General features: G+C 37.2%; 1 protein-coding gene across 2 annotated transcripts in view; it reads right to left on the minus strand.

Moving 5' to 3' along the window:
• Positions 1–10,074: 10,074 nt before the first annotated feature.
• RpS15 (ribosomal protein S15) overlaps positions 10,075–27,183 on the minus strand; it is a 58,320-nt gene continuing 41,211 nt past the window's right edge. For both annotated transcript variants that reach the window (XM_090368556.1, XM_090368557.1), the window contains exon 4: positions 10,075–10,233. In XM_090368556.1, coding sequence (XP_090224682.1) covers positions 10,120–10,233 — 114 coding nt within the window. In that variant the 3' untranslated portion in view covers positions 10,075–10,119. The remainder of the gene's footprint in view (positions 10,234–27,183) is intronic.

Consider the following 27,183-nt stretch of genomic DNA (forward strand, 5'->3'; position numbering starts at 1 on the left):
TGTATCGGCATCTTGTCGATATCGATGAACGGTAACGGCATTTGTCTCTTGCTAAGTGTGAGGAGATACTGCTTCAGAATGTCTAGGTACTCACCTGAATTTTGCTCTCATGTTTGCTGTGTTTCATATCTTCCTTGAGGATACTCATCACTTTTCCAATCACTTACTTATCCCTATTACCTGTTGATACTGAGTTAATTGGCATATCTTTATTCTTAATGCTTCTTCTGAAGCTTTCACACTCAAGCTGGTAATTACTTTTTTTGTTTCTACTGCTGCTCCACTCTCATTTCTCTTCCACTGAGCCTGGTGTCTGCTATGGTAGCACAATTACAATACACTGCTGTGTGAATAGCCTCTAGCATTGCTCCATTCTTGTTGAGGTAATTGTGGTATCATTTGCCAAATGATGTGGTCTGTGACTTGCTGCAGGATTCTATTTGGTCTCTGCTTCGATATTGCTTGGATCTTTATGGGAGATATTTCCTTGTATTCTCTTAGGACCTTCTTCCGTCGTCTTCTATTCTAGATATCATGATCTCGTCAGTTTCTACTCAGCTGCTCTTGATTGTATCTCTTCTTGCTCTTCCTCCTTTAGTTCGATGTTGTCCATATTATTTGATCATTGTAGTTGGTCAATCACATCCTGCTTGCTTTTTACAAGATTTCAGGGGCTATAAGGTTCAACGTCACGATGGTCCTTTTCTCGTCTGCTATTTGCTGTTCAGTGACTTAAGAGTCAGGAATCGTTCCAACAATTTGGTATATGGGCTGTGCACAGTGGTATCGTCACGTCCTCCCCATATCGGGTGGAAAAGGCCCGGGTTCGAATCCCCTCGATGACGCGAGGAACTTTCATGGGCTTTATGGCTGGGTTAGTCAGTCTCAGGTGATGATAGCAAGGTTTTTCCCCAGAAACTGGGGTTTTTCGCTTTTTCGTCCAACAGGGAAATCGACGAGAGAGAACACACGCAATTCACAAACAGAATATTTCATATACGTGGGTATATGAATTAACTTTCCAAATGACCCTAATGTAATAGTTTGGTTTGGATTTAGAATATAGGTTCATCCTGTACATAGTCATATTGGTCTCTATCTTGCTTATTTCGTAGCATGTTCCCATGAGGAATGTATTCATTTCAATGCTCCACTTCATGCATTGGCTTTTTCTTCCTTCCTAGGAGGTCACTAGCGCAGATGCACAGAAAGCACTTCCAGTTGGTTGGGCTGGATAGTCTTGCCATCCCTCTTGTGGTAGCCATAGGAGAATGGCACTTGCTTCAGTCTTCTTTGGGAGACTGTCTCCAACTTTTCGAAATAACCTCTCTGCTTAAGGGCTGAACGCGAGTGAGTTTATCCGGCGCCAGACACGATGCAGTACGTTCTTTATTATTTCTCTTTGATACCATCCATTTATGACAGTGGACATGCTTAGCTTCAACTTGCATCTAGTGGTGTTCTTTGGATCAACGACGCCATTAACTGCTTCTGCTGTCACATCGACATTCATGGGGAGGTAGGTCTCATGAACCGATTTTTTCGTTTTTTATTATTATAAAGATAAATTTTTTCCCTTTTATGGGATTCATTTCAATCATGACAGGTACTGGTACCAAGTGCATGCAGTGGTTGGTTGTGTACGGTTACTATTATTATTGTTAGTGTTGGTTGAGGAACTGCCTTACTGTCCTACAGGTGTTCAGGATTGACTTTCTAGAGCTCCGTGTGTTTCCTGGGAATTCTATTGTTCCAAGGTTCTTATGGAGGCACTTTGGCACCATGCTGGTGGTTTACATAATGAACAGGATGGTCATTACTTGTTCCATATGCTACATATCTTTGACTTCCTCTCATAGGTTTCAGTACTTCTTAATCTTTCGCTCGTGTTTTCTGGAAGTTGCTGGTGTTGGGCATGGCTATGTTGACTCATGTACGTAGCCATTTCCTTGAGTCTATGAGGGTATGTCTAGTCTGTTGTATGGAATCATCTTGTCCATTATAACAGCATAGTCACAGTATAATCTGAGTAGAGCAGCCTCTAGTACAGTCTGAGGCTTGTACTTGTAATATGGCAAACTTTCTTTGATCAGTTGTCATTTCTTTGCCCAGTATTATCCTGGCCACCTGGTCGTGTGTACTCCATCTGAGTAATCACCCTAAATCATACAGTGATGTGTTGGATCGTTTCTAAGGCCATGTGATATCGTCGACATGTGACATCTATTACTCTGGGGTCTTTGGCAATGTATTTCCTGGTCTAAGCTAAAGGTCTTGAATTATGGCTAACGGTTTGCTTACCGTCTTTGCTGCCTTCCTCAATACAGTTGGATCGATCTAATCCACCCATTTTATGTTTAATATCAACAGTTTCTCTTCCACTGTCCTCTCCGTTATTACAAAATCGTTTAGCTCCCTGTTAGAGTTTAATAACTTCTGGCATATACTTCCTTAAAGAATTCCTCTTTTGCGAATGAAAATCAAAACACCTATTCAATTTGATTCAGGATCAACGGTTGCACCATCGAAATCAAGTGTACCAATGTGATTCATCCCCTTCCACCTAGTGTTTTAAGTACAAAAATTTTTCCTCTTTTTTGCATCCTTTGGAAAATATTTCTAATAATTTACCTTGGCTTGTCAGGTCACAAAAGGAGGCTTGCCTAGACTATAGACTAGTTTATATCTACCATAGGCTTCTGTATTACCTGATAATTTATATACATCCCATGTACTTTTCCTGTGTAACCTGTCTCATTAGTGCACCTGACATCCATTTAGGACTAAGCCTTGAACAGTCTTTTCATACCTTAGTTGGTATGAAAAGACTAGTAGTAGCTTCTACGGTTATTTCTCTGAATGCTTCCCATTTAGAAGTTGTTGGTAACATTATTAGTTAGTCTCTATGTATAGAATTTAAAAAAAAAAATGTTTGAGACCATTGTAGTCTCCTTTAAGAAAGCAAAATTCCTTCCATTTACCCTTGACGATAGTTACATCTTACAAAATAACCACAATCAAGTTACAATTAAATTCGATATCAATACACTGTGATCAGTGGTTCTTTATCTGCAGAATCTTAATTCATGAAGAATCAATGTTGAATATTCAGATCAAGAGTATTGCTTTCTCTCTTGCTACCTCACTAAATTACGTACTTGGGTAGAAAAGGCTACAGAGTGAGTGAGAAACTCACAAGTTCCAGTCCATAACCCCAGGGGTTCACATCTGGTGAGTATTGGCTTGGCACACCCGGGGTCCTGAGCTGGATATCACATCATTCTTCTCTTTCTTGGTGATTCTCTTCTATTTTCTCTCTTTTAGGAGTAACTCGGGAATTTTTTTTTTTTGGCTGGTGCAGCATAAGCCTCAGGCTTCCTTGCACCATATAGCTAATAATAGTAATAATAATATCTGGAAAGTTAAAATACCCCATAAGACATTCTGATTTACTGGCCCACTCTATTTCTTTATACAATTGTTTGTTGTCACAGTCATTATTTAGGCCTATAAAACTTTTACTCATTTTTGTTTTATAAGTGTTTAAGTCACACTAAACTGGCTCAACATTGTACTGGATTTCAATGTCAACTGGATGTACTACCTTAGCTTTTATGCATTTCTTAACTAAGAGCATAAACTCCTCTCCCGTCCTGTCATCTCTCCTTGATGTGCATCGGAATGTCCATCTTTGACTTATATCTGAACAGTAGCTAAAGCAGTGGTCGCCAAAGTGGTCAATATCGACCCCCAGGGGTCGATATAACATTGTTAGGAGTCGAGAGAAAAATATAAGACATCATTGTACGGGTAATATTTAATTCGGTTAACTTGGATTACCTCCGTCCTGAATGACAACGTAATTAAGAGTGAATCGTGGGAACAGTGATATGAATAGGACCTGTAAGATGGAGCAAGGTCATGAAAATAGTTACGGAGGCCAAAATGCCGTATTTACCAATAAACGGATGTCGGTGGTTCTCTACCGGCTGGCGCGAGATTGCAACACGTGCGCGGTTGCTTATTTACTTATACTTACACGTATTGGTTCCCAGTCTCATTTTTGCGCATCGACATACAAATGAGCGTTAATGTTCTAAAATTCACCAACATACATATTATAATTCAATCGTTATTCATTTACGAACTAAACTTCTCTATTTTGAAGAGTTGAGCAGGGCTGGTAGTTTTGTACATCCTATAGAAATAAGTGAGTAGGTATATTATTTAGACTTATTACTTTTGCTTACTGACTTCAATTTTAATTATTTGGTTACAACCCCAGTAACCGCAATGGCAGCTTCAGATTCTAAAAAGAAATGCAGACAATATTCGTTAGAATATTTGAAACTTCGGTTTAATGCTTCATTAACAAACGAAATGAGGCCTATGTGTCTTCTTTGTGAAAAAAACTTTTAGTAACGATGCAATGAAACCAGCAAAAATGAAAGATCATCTTCAAAGACTCCATCCCGATAAGAAAGATAAAGATCTTGATTTTTTTAAAGAACTGAAAGAGAAATACACACATCGACCAACTATAAAATCATTTATGAAAGCACCTGCCGAAGCTGACAATAAACAAGGATTAACAGCCTCCTACAATATTTCTTTTAATATAGCAAAAAAAGGAAAACCATATACAACTGCAGAGGACATTGTTATACCCGCAATCAAAGAAGTAATCGAAACCATAATGAAAAAAGATTCTGTTCCTGTTTTAAAATGCTTACCATTGAGTGCGAATACTGTGAAAAGGCGTATTGGTGAAACGGCTGAAGATGTAGAAAAAAAACTGTAGTATCAGAACTCAAAAATAGTAAGTTCTCCATCCAACTTGATGAATCTACATTCGATAGTTCTTCTATTCTTATGGCTCATGTAAGATATTATAGTAGTAGTAGTGGCATGTGATGCAAGAAAGCAACTGTATGAGTTTATGCAGCATCAGCCAAAAAAAAAAAGAAGTTTAAAAAAAGGTATTTATCTTTTCTGTATCTTCACCTTTTGTAGTAGTTTCAAGTGCAAACAGGAACTCTTCTTTGATGTCATCTGAATGAATATATTTCACGAAGACAAGCAATTGAGAACATGGACTTATGTCCGTGTTTGATTGATTCATCAACTTGAAAAGAAAACAATGGATAAACTTTGATTTCATTCAAAACCTGCTCTTTCACGTCTACGGACATATCTGAAATGTGCCTCTGAATAGTGTTATTGGACAGAGATATTTGTCACCTCTTTATCTCGTTGGCTTCTCCAAGAATTAACTTCACCATCTTCGACATCAGGGTTTGATGATCGTTTCTCTAATCGTGTTAAGGTTTTTTTTGTTTGGCAATTTCCAATGCGACTTAATATGCTTGCACTGCTGCTGTGCTGTTGCTGAAAACTTCCCACAAGATCAAGTCTCTGACGTCTGAAACACCAGTTTCGTGGCGTTGAAAGAACTACAAATCCTTTTTAGTACGTTCTGAATGCATTGTCTCTAAGCATTGCTGATCAAGGTGGTAAAGCCAAATTTTAGTCTTCTGAATATTTACGTTTTTTTTCCATGGGTACGGATTTAGCATGGACAGATGACGACCTACTGACATTCTATAGATTTTAGAAAGTGCAAGTAGTTAACCTGCACTCGACAGCAAGTGGCTGGTTTCTATCATGACACCAACTAAACGTGGTTCACTATTAGTGAACTAAGCACACCCAGGGTCCTGAGCTGGATATCATCATCCTTCTCTTCCTTGGTGATTCCCTTTCATCTCTCTCTCTCGGGGTAGTTCAGAAATTTTTTTTGGCTGGTCCAGCATAAGCCTCGGGCTTCCTTGCACCACATGGCTAATAATAATAATAATGTCCGTGCCAGTTTGCATTAGACAGCCCATTGTGGATATTGTTGAATTACATCATTGCAAGCATGGCGGCGTCAGCAAAACATATGGGGTGATCTTCAACTGCATTAAGAGAGCAACTCACCTTTATTCGATGGTCCATATTCAAGTCTATTATCCACACATCAAGACACCGATTAAAAATGAATTTTGCATCATAGTGAATATTTTTTTCAGTTTATTTGTAACACATTTTATTCTAATGATAAAACATTTGTATATTTTATTTTTAGGGAGAATCAAAAAATAATTCTGTCGCAGCAGAAATTTGAAAAAATATAAAAAGGCCCACCACAGAAAATAATTAAAATAATATAAAATGTTTAATGTGCATGAACAAGGCGAGCTTTTAATATTTTTTAAGTATCTGCTGCAGTGGAGTTTAAGCCTCTTCCTTTCATTTATCAAAAATCAGTGTTACCACTAGTAGAATATTGCAGTGTAGCGATATGCCATATTGAAATAAATAAGATTTGAAAACCTTCATGGTGAAATTTCCTATAAAAATAATTGCAACTAAAAATAAACGCAGCGACCCCCTCGTGGGTCGCTGCGTTTATTAACCCACAGGTTGGAAACCCGGAGTTTAGACAATCAGTTCTGATTCAATGTCCTTACACAGTCCACATTTTTCAGATACCAGATAGCTTGGTGATTCAGTCTTCCACATTCTCTTCCTTCTAAAAATCTTTTATGCCATTCAAACACAAGCTCTTGATATAGTACGAGAGGTTTCCGAAAAGTAAGGTAACATTTTCTCTCGATGATGTTTAATTATATGAAGTTGAAATTACACACCAAGAAATAAGTGAACTTGCACTACTTCTTCAAGAAGTCCCCAGTTTTATTGATACACTTGTTCCAACGATGGATGTTTATCAGTACCAGTACTGAAGAAGTCCATGCCTAAACACAGTAACCATTGCACCGCCTGATGAACTTCCTCATTCATGGTGAAATGCTTTCCTGAAAGGAGGGCTGGACAAATGGAAGTCTGAAGGCACTAAGTCGGGACTGTACGGGGATGTGAGTTTCCCCACAATTACCACGCAACCACTCACAAGTGGTGTGGGCAGTGCGGAGAGTTGCACTGTCGTGCAACAAAATCATGCCGTTTGCCAGGAGTCCTCGTTGTTTGTGTCAAATTTTGGCTTTCTGTTTTTCCAACATTTCACAGTAAAGCTGTGTATTGATTGTTCCTCCCTTCGGCAAGAAATCCACCAACAGAATGTCTTGCCGATTCCAGAACACTATGAAGAGTTTTGAATTTTTTGCACACAGGAGATTGTGGATGTTTCCAGGTCACGGAGTCTCGTTTGCTCTCTGGGGTAAAGTGATGAACCCACATTTCGTCCGTGACTATGCAAGCGAGATCCTATCCGTCGCTGTATCGCACAGGTTTTTTTTTTATTTTTATTAATAACAAGATACACAACAGGTAACCATTAAGAGTATCTGAGATCAGAACAATAATAAGAGATCCAACAGGAAGATAAACATTGATATCATATGTACAAAAGAGGATTGCATTAAGTTACTGGTAAAACAAGTAATAATTAATCAGTTAGAGAGTAGAAAAATAAAAAAACAAATAATAATAATAATAAACTTCGAATAAGGCAAACCTGTGGATGGAGTTCATCAATGAGTTATATGCTGATTCTGTTTAGTGGACTGAACTTCATAAAGTCCGTGGTGGCAGAGTCAAGGCAAAACTGTAAGATTCCTGACTTGTCTACAAGTGGCATTGCAGTTGATTTTACTAAGGATATCAGATGCTTCATACGTTCCAGTGATTACTTTGGCTAGAAGGCTGATGTCAGCAATAACTCATCTAGTGCAGAGGCCTCAGATGAAAATAATCACACAGCAATTCATAATACACTGAGTGATAGAATAGAGGATTACGGTACGTAAGGTAACGGACAATTTTTTTGGACTGCTTCAGTTTTGTTAAAGTCTTTGCGTGAGGATTCCAGATAGGTGAGCTGAATACAAGGATTGGCAGAGCAATAGTTTTATAATAGGATAACTGCATATCTGTAGTTTTTGAACTTGTTTTCCATTTGATGAATCCCAGTGTTTTGAATGCTTTGCTGATTTTAAGAATAACATGGACATCGAATTTAGCACTGCTGGAGAAGAGAATCCCCAAGTCGTTAATTGGTCACACCTTTCAATTACAGAGTTAATAGCGTACTCCGTACCTATAGTTGTGGAAATCTGCGGAACGAGAAAAGATTACTTTGCACTTCAGGGGGTTAGCAGACAAGCCATTCAGAGATAGAATTTAGTGAGAGCACATTGAAGCTGTTGAGAATTGGTAATCTCCTTCACTGCTGAGTAAATCTTAAGATCATCTGCACAGAGAGCAACTTGAACATTGGAGGTGTAGATGAAAGGAAGATCATTTACGAAAACAATGAAAAGTAGACCTAAGAGGAAGCCTTGAGGTAGTCCACTTAGTGGTATAAAACTGTCTGAGTTCACTTGATTGATGATGCTCAAGGAAAGATGTGTAAAATAGCTGTGTAGACATTATAGCAAAGGGTCACCAATACCATATAGCTTAAGTTTTTCGTTGTTCGTGCGGAACTTTATCAAATGCCTTAGATATATCTGTGTAGACTGCATCAACTTGAAGGTGGTTATCAAGAACTTCAGAGGTATATTGCCAGAAAGGAAGCAAATTTGTGACTACTGACTTGCCACTGCAGAAACCGTGTAGATTCTGATCAATGAAAGGCCTGAAGAATTCAAAGAGATGTTCGTGTACTGCTGTGTCAAAAAGTTTAGCCAAGCTGTTTTGCAAGGATATGGGTCGGTAATCAGTTACATCATTTTTATCACCTTTTCTGAAAATAGAAACTATATTGACCTGCTTAAGGTGCTTCCCCAGCCTCCATAATTTAACACAGTAAGTACACTGCCTCATACTCTGTAATCCATCCAGGGATTTTCAGCAATTTCAACATGTTACAGCTTATACAGTAACCTCTCATGCAGAACAGTCAAATTCTTTGCTAAAATTCAAATAAACATCAAAATTATTTTCTACGTTCGGCTCATGACTGTCAAAACAGCTATCAGGTTCATTAAACATGATTTTCCCTTAACAAAATGTTTTCTTAAAAATTCAATTTCCATCTATATGATTCAGTACTGCACTCTTGATCACTGCTTCCATGATTTTCCCTACCAATGAAATCAGACTGAGCAGTCAGTTAGCTGCACACTTTACTCGTAGAAACACCTAATATAATTTTTGACAATTACTACAAAACTAAGAGCTACTATGGCTCAATACAGTATATCCTGTTTTTTTAATACTTAAAAATTCTTATTCCACGATATAATTTTATCAGCATCTATTTTTATATTTGACATGTCTTCAGTCACTCAAGGTTTCGTGGAGGGTTTGATGGGTCTGGGGTCGGGTTGGCTTTTGACCGTGATCTCAGCACGCCAGATCATTCATGTACTAAGAGTGATGAACACATTAAATTATTAAAATTTTTTTTTCATTTTTAAATGGGACTTACTTGGAGAGTATAGTGTAGAAGTCATCCTATGAAGAAGTATTGAGGGAAACTCTTTTGCATTTTAAAAATTTTTTGACAATGCATCAGCACTTCTCCAGTCCAAAGAATCTCTCAAGTTCGGTGATGCTCTTGTGTAATTAACCTTAATGGTTCAAAGCATTCTTTTGTCATTTCCCTCATAATCACCAGGTATATGCTTTCAGCTCTAGTCACCTATTTTAATATTAATAAGTTTAATCATATTAATGCAATTGCCACTACAGCAGTTTGTCCCTATCAGGCATACTCATCTCTTAAAAAAAATGTGTAAATTTAAATTTTTATTAGAATGTTATGCTTAAATCTAACAGGGAGTCATTTTCAGCTATTTAAACTTATCCGCCTTTTATTCAAAGAAAAAGTGGTGTGTAATGCCCGCTCTCAGATTATTTTACACCATTTAAAATTAAAAAATGCCAATTTTTGGAGTCTAGCACTCTCCTCCCACACTGCTATGATGGAATTTTGCATACCTATTATTAGGTTAACAAGCATTGTATCTTGTAGGCATTTCACAAAACCAATTGCAAGTCAATTGGCAGTCTTGAAACAAAATGCACTGGACTTAAAATAGTATATGAAAAAAATTAATATTTTTTTTTGCAACACAGAATCTTTTATTATTTCAGTTTTACAACAAACTTTTATTTCAATGGAATAAATCTTGATGAATGTGTAGCCCCAATGCCTGGTCTGCCATGCTTTACAGGCTTATATGTAATACTGAATTCACCAAGGTAATGGCCAATCATTTCAGGCTGAAAAAAAAAAAAAAAATAAATAAATAAAATAATAAAATAAATAATAATATATAAAATAATAATTAAAAAACAATAAAGGAATAACAGTGCGCGTGCACACACGCACACGCACACACACTCTCTAAAAAAAATCTATTGCTAGGTTAATGTACACAATGCATTAACTGAACATATTTGGGACCATATCTTGTAACTTTACAAGATATGGTCCCAAAGATTTGAGAATATAAATACAATTACAAGAGCCCAAAGGTTGTCAGACTCTTTGAAGTGGTACTGGGATTTCATCATTACTATTATCCCTTTCTTCAATTTACATTTCTGTCCATAACTCAAACAACTGGTTTTCAGGTCTTCTCTATGAGACTCCATGAACTCACATCTTCATTATCCATTTCTAGGTTAAGGTGTTTTACCATATTTAAAATTTCCTCTGTGACATTTTCCTTGTGGTTCTTGGGAAAATTTTCAGCCATGGACAGAATGCAGACAAAGTTTTTCCCAAGAACCAGTCACAGTGGACTGCTTGGTTTTTCCTGCCTGTAGCAAAGTCTCTTACTACCATAAGTATACTATACTCCTACAAAAGCTGTGAAAGCTGTTGCTTCCTTCCTGTCACTAGCAGCCTGAGTCATGATTTTTCTCAAATGATACTGCTGAAAGGTGAAAATGACCCATTGATCTGTAGGCTGGAGCAGGGAAGGGGTATTTAGGGAAGGAGATAATCTGATAGTCCACAATATGAATATAATGATGAAAAGCCCTTTCCAAATCATTGATAGCGAAGATGAAAGATTTTTGAAAATTAATAGGTTCTCACTATGATATAATAAAAAGTTTTAATCTGAAGATGCCAGTTGCACCACTTATTATGCAAGTTCTTCTTCTGAACACGTTTACTGCCAAGGTAGTTTAAAAAAAAAAAAAATCACCCCAGGGCCAAAAAAATATTTAGTAAATAATTTGATTAGTAATACTAAATTAAATATTGTAATGTCAGTGTTACGTCGTTTTTCACTTAAAATCCCAAAAACATTTTTTTTGTCACATGTGGCTCAGTAAGTTGCTTTATTTCTTGAGGAGCCACATCAGCCATGCATGTGTAACTGTATTAGGTATAGTGCAATTGCATGAACTTGTTAAAACACACACGCTGTGCAATAAGCTTATCACAAACTTGTCAAAATAAGTTTGTCAGTATTAAGGCTTTTGTCAAAACACCACTAAGAAATGGGATAAAGTGGCACCGCAAATTAACGACAGAGTATATACTTGGTTTATCGCTTGTCAATGCCTATGTGGTGTACAAAAGTGCCACGTGAAAAAACATAAAGCTTTCAGGAAGAGATAGTTACAGATTTACTAAATATAGCTCAAAGAGAAATGTGAAAAGGCAAAAGTGGTAATATTCATACATTAACTACAAAATTCTACGCAAACAAGAAAGTCAGAAGAATGTGTGGTTTATGTTATGCAAAATTGAAAAATGTCTGAAGGAAGATCTGTTGCTAGAAAGAAGGGGAAAACAGTTTCTATTTATTGCACAGCCTGTAATCATCAGCCTTTCATGTGTTTTGATCAACACCACAAATCTGCATAATTTTGTAATTGTAAAATTCATAAGAATAATTTTTAAATAATCAGCAGTTAGTTACTTGCTTATTTTTTTTCTCATAGTGATTTGATGACTACTAAAACCTAATTTCACCATTTGCCCTTCACCTTTATTTTGGTTTCTGTTTCAGATTTGTAAGGTACATTAGCTTCTAATCTCATACAAAGATATCATAGTGTGCCAAAGGACAAAGACATGAAACTACCAATATGCTAACTGAATAATAGGTACATGTAGAGAAGAAAAAAAATAGGGAAAATAAGTAAACATCTCTGACACTGCTTATGAAATATGAGGTCAATAAGTGTAAAAACGTTGCCCTGATTTTCACTTCTACGAACAGGCCTGGCCAACCCAAATCACTCTGCGGGCTACACAAAATAAAACAATCTTTTAAAAATGAAAAAAAAAAAAAAAAAAAAAATCAAATGGCATAAAAATTTATTTTATTCATTCATTTTTATTATATAGTGACATCGATGAGATATGTTTTTCTTTGCGATCACTCAATTTTTTAAAATCTACTTCAATACTGATAGTTGCACATCTTAATTGATTTTCCAGATTTTCATCTGTTATTGAAGCTCGAGAGTTACTTTTAATAAATTTCATTTTTGAAAAGAAAGTTTCACAAACGTATGTGGATCTAAAGGTGCTCACAATTTTTTGTGCAAAAAATCTTAATTAGGAATACTTTTCCATTGTCACATACATGTTGCAAAAGTTGATTTTTGATGTTGTAGTGTGAAAGTGTTTTAATTCATCGTTGCACTGTAAATCAATTACTTCCATCTGCATTGTTTCTGGTTGGGATTTGGGGAAGTACAGCTGATCTAGTATCATGCCTAGTGCAGCTAGTGAATGATTTCCCACTGATGTAGTCAACAGTATAAAAATCATCTGGTGGGTTGCAAAAAATGTGGCCTGCCACATTTTTTGCAACCCACCAGAAAAGCGAGGCCCTTGGTGATACGTCTGATGAAATCACCATCAAATCGTTATGAGAAAAAAAATAAGCAAGCAAGGCCATACTAGATATATTCTAAGACAGGCCAGGCCTGTCTTAGAATATATCTAGTATTCCCAATGTCTTGCAGCATGGCAAGTTTTCAACTGAAGAGATATAGTGGATTATTATTCTGAAAAAAAAAAAAAAAAAAAAAAAAAAATGGAGCGTCAACCTCAGTAAAAAAAAAATCAAATTGAGATTAAAAACCAAAACGCAAAAGACAAGTACAAAATAAATCTTTTGCAAAGAAAAAAAAAGTTTAAAATGGCTTTATAAAAAACGAATAAAGAAACAAAACTAGAACTTATCCTATATGATATATTTCTATTTTATAATAATGCAGAATGACAAAATTTTAAATATAATATATACAAATGATGAAGAAAGGAGTGCTTAGGGTAGAAAAGAAAAAGATATGAGGGGAAACATGGACTCCGAAATGGAATGCACAGGCTAAACTAGAGATGTATAATGCATTTCAAAAATTTCTTAAAACAAATCAGAAGGCAGGATATAACAGAAAGTGAGCAGTGGCAAAGAGCAACCAGAAAGATATACACTGAACAAACCACAACACTACTAAAAAAAAATAAACATACAGGTGATTATAATTCAAGCATGTTAATTTGGTCACTGGTGTATAGAAAATCACCCAGAAGGTAAAATTTGTGGGTAGGTGGTAAGAGATCTAGGATATATTTGTTACATCAAGCAGTTAAACACAGCACAATTTGTTTGTTCAAGTTATAATGGTGTGCAGAAGTTAAATGTTGAAGAGGAAGTTTTTAATGTGATAGCCATTTGTATTGTGAACTGTGAACATGCTGGAAGCACAGTACAGTTTAGGCAATATCTCAAAACATGTCACAAGGAATAATGACGTCCTGTGATGCTTTCCTTCAGGTCAACTGGAGATTGAATATGCCTCATTAATTATCTCCTTCAGATATCCTCATAACCAGAAGTTGCAAAGATTAAGGTACAGAGTGAAGTCTCTAAGTGAAAGCAAAATGGCAGGAAATGATATGATCATAGTCAAATGTAATCTGAAGCAACTATTTTACTAGCAGAAAAATGTGAGTGGAGTTCCATCCTGCTATACTTGAGATGTACTGGCACAATAACTGCAATGGCTGTATTGCACCTCTTCACATGAAATTGAAGGAAAGAGGATAAGTTATACACTAGATGGCCAACAGTATTAGTGATAAATAGGTAGTTAAAATGGCTTTTAATTGAAAAAAACCTAATACAGAATGTCTTTACCAATAAGAAATATATGTGATAGTTTAATAGTTATAAAAAAATATACTTCTAAAATTACCATATTTCCCCATGTATAAGATGCACCTTTTTTCGAAAAATTTGGGGTCTAAAAACTGGGTGCATCTTATACAGTAGTTGTAGATTTTTTTACTTGCATTTCCCGCTTGTTGTCTTTGCACTCATTGTTTTGCACTTGTTACCAGTATATTAGGTTATGTTTTGCCCCAGAAATGGCTCAGAAAAGATTTTCGTACAGTGCTGAATTCAAGTGCTGCTGAACGTAAGTTTGGTCCTCCTCCAACTGAGAAAACAATCCGAGACTGGCTACGGGAAGAAGAAACCCTACTCAAAACGCCACGGCAGAAGAAGGCCATGAGAGGTAAGTCAGCAAAATGGCCTGATTTAGAGAGGGAATTGAAGAGCAAAGGGCAATTGGAATTCCTGTGTCCACAAAGATGGTTCAGCATGAGGCAAGAAGAATTGCTGATGAAAAAGAAATTACTGATTTCAAAGGACACAATTGGTGCTTCAGGTTCATGAAATGGAATGGACTAAGCATGCGTACACGCACCACACTTCGCCAAAAGATGCCTGAAAGCTATGAGCAGAAGGTCCTTGAATTTCATCGTTTCGTCATTCAATGTCGGAAGACACATCAGTTTGAGTTGGGACAGATTGCAAATATGGATGAAGTCCCCCTTCAATTTGATGTCCCAAGTAACAGAACTGTTGATAAGAAGTGGGTGAAAACTGTAACTGTGAAGACAAGTGGACACGAAAAGAGCCATTATACAGTTGTTCTAGCTTGTTCTGCCTCCTATGCTGATTTTCAAAGGTAAAACAATGCCAAAAGAAGACATTCCTCGAGGAGTGATTGTCCACATTCATGACAAGGGTTGGTTGGTTGGATCAGGATGGGACAAAGATCTGGTTTGAGAAAGTTTGGAGCAGGAGACCAGGTGGGCTCTTACACAAACCTGCCATATTGGTGCTTCATCAGTTCAGGACACACATAACAAAAAACACAAAGAAGATTGCTGCAGAGCAAAAAACAAAACTTGCCGTCATACCTGGAGGCTTGACATCCCAGCTCCAACCACTTGATGTCAGCATTAACAAACCTTTCAAAGCTGCCATGAGAGACGAATGGAACCAATGGATGAAGTCTTCTGGGGACAATTTGACACCAGCAGGAAGAGTGAAGAAACCAACTTTAGGAGAAGTTTGTACCTGGGTGAAAATATCCTGGGATAATATCAAGATTGAGATCGTTGTCAAGTCATTTAAGAAGTGTGGCATTTCAAATGCCATAGATGGAACTGAGGACGAGGCAATATATGAAGACAGTGATTCGTCATCAGACAAATGAGGAGTTGTATGAATTTTATGATGAATAAAACTTGAGTTCAATAACTTTATGTAATACATTTTTTTTAAAAATTTCGGGCCCCAAAATTAAGGTGCATCTTATACATGGGGAAATACGGTACTTTCAAAGCATCTAATATTTGTTTACATGTGAACGTTAATAGCAATCAATTTGAATAATAATTAAATACATGTACATTGTTTAATTTTCCCTATTGGTCCAGGCACGATAGGAGTTGGTAGTTTTAAGTGCTGAGAGTGAAGAAATTATTATTACAGTGTATAAATAAGTATTACAACACCTTCTAACACCAGGTACATAATACAGCCACCTTTTGCCCGTATGACATTTCAACCCTACTGGCTACTTTCTCCTAACTTGCAGATGTCAGCCAAAGTAATCTCCATTCATCTTGCAAGCAGCTACCACAGCCATATTGGAAGGAGGCTGTTTTAGTTATGGGATTGAAGTTATTATTAGCCAATAGTGCAAGGAAGCCTGAGGATTATGCTGCACCTGGCAAAAAAAAAAAAAAAAAATCTGAATTACCCAGAGAGAGAGAGTTTTTTTTTTTTTTTTGTAGTTGTTGGTGCATTGGCTTCTGTGGCCATAATGCTCCTCCCAAGGTTTTTGCAGTACTTTGATCCAAGCCCAAGGCGGGATTCGAACCCGCGACCTTTGGGTTGCCAGGCAGGCACTTTACCCACCCGGCTAGCCCGGTCGGCAAGAGAGAGAGTAGAAGGGAATCATCAAGAAAGAGAAGAATGATGATACCCAGCTCAGAACCCTGGGTGTGCCAAGCCAGTACTCACCAGATGTGAGCCTCCAGGCTTAGGCATCAGAACAAAACACTATAGCAAGATTCATCACTAAACAGCATCTTCTAACATTGTTTTATGCTCCGTAAGTGTAAGGAATGAAACCAACCCAAACACCATTTTTGTACTGACAATTGGCTTTTACTTTGCAATTGAAAGAGCTTTGTTGGTACACTTATAGTTAATACAGGGTACTTGTACATAGGCTTCATCAAGTTCCATTTCTGGGAGTTTTGGAATGCAAAGCAGGATGGGTAAGGAGAAGATTCTTTCGAAAAGCAGATTTTATCCAGAATTTGGACCTGAAATTAAATATTGCCAACAACATACACATCTTCCCTGTGCGCTTGTCGTCAGTTTAGAGCAGTGGTTCTCAAACTTTTTAATATGAAGACACCCTAAATCCATTATGAAAAATTCCTAGCACCCCCAGCACCAGGTGCATGGGCACTGGCAGAATATTTTGTAAGGTGACACCCTAAATCCATTATGAAAAATTCCTGGCAACCCCAGCACCAGGTGCATGGGCACAGGTAGAATATTTTGTAAGGTGATGCATGTGGAAGGGCAACGAGGGAATTTTTTTTTTGAAAAATGCATGAAAAAAACATTTGGCTTTTGGTACAGGATTTTTAAACAATTTTTTTTTAAATTTAAAAATTGACCTCATACCACATTTTATGCACAATTTCTATATCACTAAGAATAAATTGTATGAAAAAAATCTATATAAAAGAAATAATATTATTTGATTTTTTTTCATACTTATTTTAATGTTTTTAGAACAATTAAGTACATTTTCTAATTTATATCCAGAAACTAAGATAATTCAAAATTAAAAAAAATAAAAACAAAATTATATTGAAATTTTATTAATTTTAGGAAAACATGCTTATTACAATAAAAATATATTCTTAAAAAGAGAACAAAACATAAAACAATTAATGTGATTTACATAGTTCGTTTATATTTGGGCGTATTTTAGACAAACACTCGCATTTCATTTTCAACCAACTTCAGTCTTTCTCTCTTTTTAGTTTTGATATTAACGAGTGCAGAAAGCCTGAGTTCGCACAAGTACGAGGTAGAAAGTTGTACCAAAACTTGAAGTGCTCTGGCTCCTATGTTGGGATATTCCTTCTTGATTAATATCCAAAAGGATTCGAGTGAAATTTCAGAGTATTTTAATCGCAACATATGGTCATTGCGAATTTGTATTATTTCCTCTTCTTCTTTAAGGCTTAACTCCATTTTATTAGATGTCAATTCAACAAACTGATTTTTTTTTATTTAATTGTTGGTGCTGTGCTGTTTCAAATACAGTGTATGCGACAGATGGCTCGGCCGTTCCATATGTGTAGGTGTATGTACATAAACACTGCAATGCAGTCAGCAATTATTTCATGACTTCTAATTTACAGTTGCATGAAAATCAACTACCTTTTGTAGCGACTGCCACGATGTAAGCTGATGCTAAATTTGACGTTATGGCACCCACTTTGAGAACCACTGGTTTAGAGTATTCCAATACCAAGACAATTTGTGGCATAGTTCCTCCACGTGGTTGATGCCCAACATGTATGGCTTTCCCACAGTAGAACAAATTTTCTTTTGCAATCACCTCATATCACACTACTTTCATACAGCAGCATCACCAAAAGGATAAAATTTTTTCAAAAGATGACACTGCCTACTTTAAACTGTTGCAGTTTTGCATCCCTTTTAAATACAGAAGTGCAAGTCCATGACATTCCTTAACTTTACATTAACTTACAGCTAATTTTCCACACATTTTGCACAAACCATAGGGCGATTCAAATTTATGATTTGAATCACCCTATGGTTTGTGCAAGTACACACCCAGGTCTGTGCATGTGTAGGAGTCACTACTATATATTGCTATGCCATGCCAGTTTAGTCTGGGTGAAACTTTATAGGTGAAAAGGTACTTCAACAATTTTTAGTGCTAGTTCGATCATGTCACTAAAATGTGGTTATTTCGTGGTCTTACTCAAGAGCAGATTCAAAAATGTCTAAGGGAAATTAGAAAAGCTATCTGAAAATAAATCGAGAGAGGAGAGTGGAGATGAATTTAGAGAATAAATTGACAAATGGAGTCCTAATGAAAGAGAAGAATCTTGAAAATGAGAGGAGAGGAAAATAATACTTCTGATCCTTGTACATCAAGTGATATTGTAGATGAGTAATACATGGCATCTTAATCATAAAAACTGTGCTTCTATCGGTGGGCATCAAACACTTCAATTTCCGGGCACATGTGGGGGGGGTTATAAAATCTGGTGGTTCTTCAGCTGGATGGGCATTACAAAGGAACATTTCACAATAACCCTGGGCCAACTTCTTATGCAAGATGAAACGTGTGTATGGATTCTATGGTAGTGTATTTTGTTTATTTGTAGACACTTCAATAATAAAACACATATAGAACAACACTGAAAATAAAGCCAAAGACAATTAAAACGGTAATAATTGGTCCACATCCATTCAAGAACTTTATGCTTTTATTGCTGTACTTTTAATTTGTGGAGAATAAGACACTAGAAATTTAGACCTGGATAGTTTGTAGTGAAATGCATAGGGGGGCCTCAATTTTTTCACGATACAATGTCACATAACTTTCATGAAATTAAATGGTTCAAAACCGACTTACGTTACTCAAGGAAGGAGCATCCAAGAAATGGTGAATTTGCTTTTCAAATATGGTATAACTTATATTTCCAACTGTAAAGCTAGCTACATACCTGGAGAAAACGTTACAATATATGATATTTCCTAAAACCAGACAAATTGGTCCTTGAGGTTGTCACAGACATTCTCTCAGATATGCCAGACAAGCTGTTCTTGCTACCTGGGAGTCTAAAACGCTGATGGAACTGATATTCGGGTGACACTCAAGTCAAAGTGGACCCAATTTCGGCGAAGTCCGGACGGTCTATGACAGCCAAATCCTCTGCTTGCACCTTCACGATGGTGGGACTGTTAGTAATCCTGGGTATAACCTTCATGCACAAGTACATGGTGGGTGACCACCCAGGTGTGAACCAACGTAAGCAGGGGTCGAGGTGTGGCGCCCACACCACATGGAGGAACGCCACCCCTCTATGTTACCAGGCAGTACTAGGTAGTAGATGACTCTCATCAACCGGTGAAATACCACCACTTTGCTTATTGGAGGCTTGAAGTGGTGGAACCCATGTTTAGTCTCTAGAGCTAAGTTCCGGCCAACCCTTCCCTATCTCTTCCATCATGCAGTATGATTGATGATTTTTGAGGTTATGATGAATGTCGTGGCGAGATCCAATATTCCATACATTTCGAGGGTACAGCTCTAAAACGGTGTTCGCAGGCCGGCCGCTAGTTAGTACACCGGACTAAACCTATTGGTAACTCTCTAGGAAGCTTCCGGATCAGCTAGTGTATAATCTTGCTACCTCTACTCTGCCAGATAGTGACTGGAGGGAGTCCGAGTAGTGTGTATGCGGGGAGCATTGTCGAGGCCACGTTATGTCGAGGATCTGGGTATATTCTTACCACATGTACGCCATATCCAAAAATTTCATTACTTCATGCAGCATGTCCCACCAACTTTTTCTTACTATTGAATACACCATGAATTGTCAAAATAATAGAGCAAGCTTATCTGCGAAAAGATCTAAACCTCCCAAGGACTTCCTAATTCATTTCACAAATATACGTGGTCTCAATTCTAATCTCAACGATGTCCATTTCCACTTGCAGTCTTCCAAACCCCATGTACTTTTTCTGACTGAAACTCAGTTATCAGTTGATTCAACTACTGCTCATCTCAGATGTCCAAATTATTTGCTGTATGATTCCTTTCGCCTCAAAGGTGGTACTTGTGCATATGTCCGTTCTGATATTCCCTGTCAGAGACTTGGCAATTTGGAATCTCCTCTCTTTGATCTTCTCTGGCTTAAAATCTCTCTACCTCATTGTGTCAAATTGTTGTCTCTACCGTTCTCCCAACTCCACTAATCACTTGGAGCTCTTTGACTTCCTCTCTTTGCAACTTGACTTTCTCCAGTCCAACTTTCCTAATAATGAGGTAATTTTCCTTGGTGATTTTAACGTTCACAACTCCAGCTGGCTTCCGTTTTCTAGTCACACCGACCCAGCAGGTCGAGATGCTGAGGCTTTTGCAATTACTAATGACCTAGCACAGATTGTTCATTTACCTACAAGAATACCGGACAATCCTAATCATACAGCCAATACGCTTGATCTTTTTCTCACAAACAACCCTTCTAAGTACAAGGTTGAAGTGAGAGGTCCTTTAGGCACTCAGATCACAACTTGGTGAATGTCTCTTCTCCAATGGAACCTTTATCTCATGGCTATTCCCAACCTCGTATTGTTTGGCATTACAAGAATGCAAAATGGGATGACCTGCGAGACTTCTTTTCTTCTTTTCCTTGGTCTGATTACTGTTTCAAAACTTCTGATGTCAGCGTTTGCTCAGATCGTGTCAGTGAAATTATTCTTGCAGGAATGGAATCCTTTATCCCACACTCCACTTTAAAATCTCGTCCTTTATCTAAACCTTGGTTTTCCAATAAATGTGCTAAGGCTGTCCAAGAGAAGAACGTTGCATATCGTAATTGGCTTGTTTCTAATTCTTCAGTTTCATTTTCTGCCTACACCAAAGCTCGCAACAATTGTAAAGCAGTTATTAATCAGTCCAAACTAGAGTTTGAACAGGCTAAGAGTAGAAAACTTGCTTCTTGCCCTAATGGTAGCCGAGCATTCTGGTCTCTTGCCAAATGCTATTGGCCGCAACTTTTGCCCATCTCTGCTCCCACCTCTGTCCAAACCAGATGGTTCTGTTGTCACTTCAGCCAAGGATAAAGCTGACCTGCTAGCATCCCATTTTTCTTCCAGCTCATGTATTAATGATCTTGGTAAAACACCTCCCACCATTCCTAACACGCTCCATTCGATGCCTCCTGTGGTCTTCCGTCAAAAGGATATCAGAAGGATTTTGATGAATCTTGATGCTAAGAAAGCTCCAGGTCCTGATGGTATTTCTCCACTTGTTCTCAAAACCTGTGCTCCTGAACTTACTCCTATTCTTTGCCGGCTTTTTTTACTTTCTTATTCCAAACGTGTTTTTCCTTCTGCTTGGAAATTTACTCATATCCAGCCAGTTCCTAAAAAGTGTGACAAATCCCTCCCATCCAATTATCGTCCCATTGCAATTACTTCTACTCTTTCTAAAGTAATGGAGAAATAAATTAACCGGCAACTCTTAAACTACCTAGAAACCTTCCGTCTGATCAACGATCGCCAGTATGGATTCCGTCAGTGTCGATCCACTGGAGATATTCTGGCTTATGTTACCCATTTATGGACTAATTCAATGGAAAGGTTCGGTGAAACACAAGTAGTTGCTCTTGACATCTCAAAGGCTTTTGATCGTGTTTGGCATAAAGGTCTTCTAAACAAGCTTCCATCTTATGGTTTGCCAACTGTTTTTAATAATTGGTTATCCAGTTTTCTCTCTGATCGCTCACTGAGGGTGATGGTAGATGGCTCTCTGTCTTCTAACTTCTCCACTAATGCCGGTGTCCCCCAAGGTTCAGTTCTTTCCCCCACTCTTTTCCTCTTGTATATCAATGACCTTCGTCCATTGACTGGAAATCCTATCCATAGTTTTGCCGATGATAGCACATTGCATTCAACTTTCCATTTTGAGAAACCTTGTCCAGCTCAATCAGCTTCAAGCTCTCGAAAATCTGCTGCCAATTCCTTAAATGCCAATCTTCAGGTAATTCTCCAGTGGGGCAAAGACAACTTAGTTGATTTCAACCCTTCTAAAACTCAATCTTGTCTTATATCTCGCAAAAAGGATTCTTCTGCTCCTATGCTTATCTTTAGTGACACTCCAATTTCTAGGCAAAATGATATATCTCTTTTGGGGATTACCCTGACTTCTAATCTCTCTTGGCACAAACACATTACAAATATTGCTTCCTCTGCATCTAAAAAACTTGGTTTTCTCTTTCGCTCTCGGCGTTACTTTTCTCCCAAACAGCTGCTCACTCTGTATAAATCGCAAATCCGCCCTGCCATGGAATATTGTTCCCACATCTGGGGTGGTGCCCCCAAAACCTCTCTCAGACTTCTTGATTCCATTCAGAAGAGGGCAGTTAGGTTAATTAATGATTCATCTCTAACAGAGTCTCTCCACTCACTTTCTCATAGACGCACTGTTTCTGCTGCATGCCTCTTCTACAGATACTTCCATGGGCACTGTTCTTCTGAATTGGCTTCTATAATTCCCGCTCTCTCTTTCAAAACAGTCCGAACACGTGCCGCCACCAGCCAACATCCATTTACTGTCCAACTTCAAACCCACAGAACCAACTTTTCATCTTCCTCATTTATTCATTCAACTGCCGTTTTCTGGAACAACCTTCCTTCATACGTATTTCCTGAAAATTACAATCTACAGAAGTTCAAGTCCAATATCAACAAATATCTTCTTTCGTCTTCTCAACCTCCAACCCAAGCACGGTACTAAGTACTATAGGTTATAATACCTCTCGTGTTTGGGGTTCTCATAAAAAAAAAAAAAAAAAATTGGTATATAGTTTTGGTTGGCAGCTGACACAACTTCAAAATATCTACTGAATGGTTTTCCTTATTTGGGGATGAAAGACGATATGCACCCAGCTAGTCTTTCTGAATATGTTGTCCTAAAACTAATGGAGCCATTTTTTAATCAAGGTAGAATGTAACCAATGACAACTTCTTTACCAGTTTTGAACTGGCAAAGAAATTAGCCAAAAAAAAAAAAAAAAAAACAATACTATAGTGGGAACTATGAATCGTGCTCGTAAAGAAGCTCCAACATCCATAAAAAAGGTTTAATTATATTCCCTTCAGTTTTCAAACTTGATTGCACTCTGACAAATTATCAGGCCAAAGCAAATAAAAATGTCCTAATCTTGAGTACATTCTATAGTGTGTTGCAATAAGTAATGGTACAAAGAAAAAAACCTGACGGTGTATATTACAAAGAAACAAAGTATGGGGCTGATGTTTAGAGTAAATAGCCACTTCACATCTTTTATAATATATTAACTCTTGCAGTAATCCAATTGGATTTGGATTATTTATAAAGAAGTGACAGGGAAAGTTATGAAGAAGCTTTTATATTGAATCTAGCTGAAGAACTCAAAAAGAAAACTACAGAAATGTGCACTATGTATATAAAAGTATGTATGTCGAAAATGTACAGGAACTGTTGGAAGAAATTGTCATTTGTTTAAATTGTGTAAATTAATTTTTTACTTATTGTGTAAATTTATTTCTTAGACAAAGTTTTGTGTTCAAATTTTTTCTATTAGAAATATTATTTTTATGTGTATCAACCCTATGTATTGTTGCCAGTTACTTTCTATCAATGCTTATAATAAAACATTGAAAACACAACTTAAAAGTCCGTTATGCACAGCGGTCAAAATGACCGGCAATGGTGGTTTCAGGTATTTTTGTTAGCTGTCAGTTCTAGTGTTAATTTATTTCAGACTGTTCACCTGTTCATAAAAGTGTTATGTGATTAGCCACATAGCTGTAAGAGAGAAATTATGTTTAAGTATGTTTCTATTAAGTGTATCTTGTGATTTTTGTAGCCGAGTAAGATGCCAGATATTTGTATCAAATTTTATCAGTAAATTTGCATCAAATTTTGTCATAAACCTGGGAAAGCAACTTCAGACTCAAAATGCCTTAACAAGCATTTGGTGATGATGCTATGGGTAGAATATAAACTTTTAAATTGTATTCTTGTTTCCAAGGTGGACAAGCTTGACCAGTGATCAAACAATCAAAACTAATAGTAGTAGTAGTGGCGTGTGATGCAAGAAAGCAAGTGTATGAGCTTATGCAGCATCAGCCAAAAAAAAAAAAAAAAAATCACACCATTCCCTCCAAATGCCTGTCCAGTTCCTCCTTAAATTTATCCAACCTATCAACTTCCACAACGACAGATGGAAGTTTATTCCAGCAATTAACCACCCACTGGCTAAAGGCAAATTTCTGCACGTCTATTCTACATCTGTCCTTTCTTAATTTGAATTTATGCCTCCTTAGGTTCGTAATCTGAACAAGTGGAAGGATCCCATCAGAATTCAGCATGCTCAACCCATTCAAGGCCTTATACACATCAATCAGATCACCGCGCAGGTACCTAGTCTCCAGCCACTGCAATTTGCAGAACTTAAGCCTCTCTTGGTAAGAGGGTCCGGTCCCTTCATTCCCCTCACCAATCTTGTTGCCCTTCTCTGTACACGCTCCAGTAAATCTACATCCTTCCTAAAATGAGGCCTCCAGACCTGTACGCAGTACTCAAGGCGTGGCATGACCATTGCCTTATACAGAGGGACAATCACCTCCTTCTCCCTGCTAGCAAAATTCCTATATATCATTGACAAACCCCATGACCTGGCCTGGCAGCCTGTCTGCATTGCTCAGAAAACTTCATATCTGACTGCACAATTACTCCCAGGTCTTTTTCATTTTCTACCACCTAAGTGAAGTACCACACAGTTGGTACATTTCTCTGGGGTTACTTCTACCCATATGCAGTACTTTGCATTTGTCAAGGTTATACTTCAGTTGCCACTTCTTAGCCCATCTGCCCAAATTATCTAGATCCTGTTGCAGTAGCACACTGCTATTACTGACATTAACAACCCTGCCAACCTTTGTATCATCTGCAAACTTCGATACTAAGCCTGATATACCTTCATCAATATCATTGATAAATATACAAAAGAGCAGTGAACCGAACACTGTGCGACTCCACTAATAACATTAGTCCACAAAGAGCAGCACGCATTGATTACCACCCTCTGTCTTCTCCCACTTAACCATCCTTTTATCCATTGTAGCAACTTACCCTTAATACCATTCTGCTCCAATTTGTACAATAGTCTTCCATGCGCAACAGTGTCAAAAGCTTTCCTGAAATCCAAATATATATCAAAATTATTTTTTGCATCCAGTTCCTTTGTAACCACATCATAATATCCTATCAAATTTGTCAGACAAGACTTTCCCTTAACAAACCCATGCTGTGTCTGAATTATTGCTGCAGTCTTGTCTAGATGATCCTGCAATGCATCTTTAACCAGTGACTCCATTATTTTACCCGGAACAGAAGTTAAACTAACTGGTCTGTAATTACTCGTGTCACTCTTCGATCCCCCTTTGTGAATTGGGGATACATTTGCACATCTCCAGTCCGTGGGAACCTCCCCTGAGTCCAATGATGCTCTCATAATTATGGCTAAGGGTTTGCTTAATTGCTTTGCCGTCTCCTTTAATATAACTGGATAGATCCCATCCACCCCAGATGCTTTTCTTATGTTTAACTTCAACAATTTCTCCTCCACTTTGCTCTCAGTTATTACAAAATCATTAAGTATCCTGCTACAATTTGATAACCTTCTGCCATTTTGAAACCTTAATAATTCCTCATGTGTGAATGTCGATGCAAAATACTCATTCAGTTTGTTTGCTATCTGAGCAGGATCATCAATAGTCGAACCATCGATGTCAGGTGGACGAATCAGATTCATCCTCTTCCTTTTAGAGTTTATATAAGTAAAGAAATCCTTGCTGTTTTTCTTAGCATCTTTTGCCAAGGATTTCTCGTAATCTGCCTTCGCCTGCCTAACCTCTTTTGTGACCTGGTTACAGACTAGCTTATATCTGCCATAGGCTTCTGAGTCGCTTGATAATTTTTATGCATCCCATGCATTTTTCTTCCCTTGATAGGATTAGTTAAAAAAAAAAAGATAGAAAGGGTGAAGGATTGTCCCTTCCATTCTAATTGATAGGTGAACACCTATCAATTAATGTGCTGTTGTCAGTTACTTTCTATCAATGCTTATAATAAAACATTGAAAACACAACTTAAAAGTCCATTATGCACAGCGGTCAAAATGACCGGCAATGGTGGTTTCAGGTATTTTTGTTAGCTGTCAGTTCTAGTGTTAATTAATTTCAGACTGTTCACCAGTTCATGCAAGTGTTATGTGATTAGCCACATAGCTGTAATAGAGAAATTATGTTTAAGTGTGTTTCTATTAAGTATATCTTGTGATTTTTGTAGCCGAGTAAAATGCCAGATATTAAGGAACAGTAAATTTGCATCAAATTTTGTCATAAACCTGGGAAAGCAACTTCAGAGACTCAAAATGCCTTAATAAGCATTTGGTGATGATGCTATGGGTAGAATATAAACTTTTAAATTGTATTCTTGTTTCCAAGGTGGACAAGCTTGACCAGTGATCAAACAATCAAAACTAATTGATAGGATTAGTTCAAAAAAAGATAGAAAGGGTGAAGGATTGTCCTTTCCATTCTAATTGATAGGTGAACACCGAGCAAAGTTTAAGTATTTTTTCAAATATTGTCTTCATTAAGATCATTGCAGCACTATCTTGCTTCAAAAACATAAAAAGGACAAGACAGCACTCTTAATTTTATATAATATAAAATTATATAAAATAATTTTATATAATAATTTTTATTTAATTCAATAAAACCAAATAGCATTGGTTAATTTATAATTTTGAACTATTTTTTTTTATTTTTTTATTTTTACAAACGTGTATGTATAACTTAAGTGAAATTGTACACAAAATATATACAGGCAGAGTTCTTGCTTTGAGTTTTTTCCTCGTAAATATAAAATCGAAAATATGAACATTAATTGCAAAAAATTAATGTTAAACATTCATAAATACCACATTCCAAACCACGTGCATAGCTATACAATACAGTGTACCCCGCTTTACGATATTAATCAGTCCCAGAG

Source organism: Mastigoproctus giganteus, chromosome 2, assembly GCF_048544385.1.
Source record: "Mastigoproctus giganteus isolate SK-2022 chromosome 2, ASM4854438v1, whole genome shotgun sequence".
NCBI lineage: Eukaryota > Metazoa > Arthropoda > Arachnida > Uropygi > Thelyphonidae > Mastigoproctus > Mastigoproctus giganteus.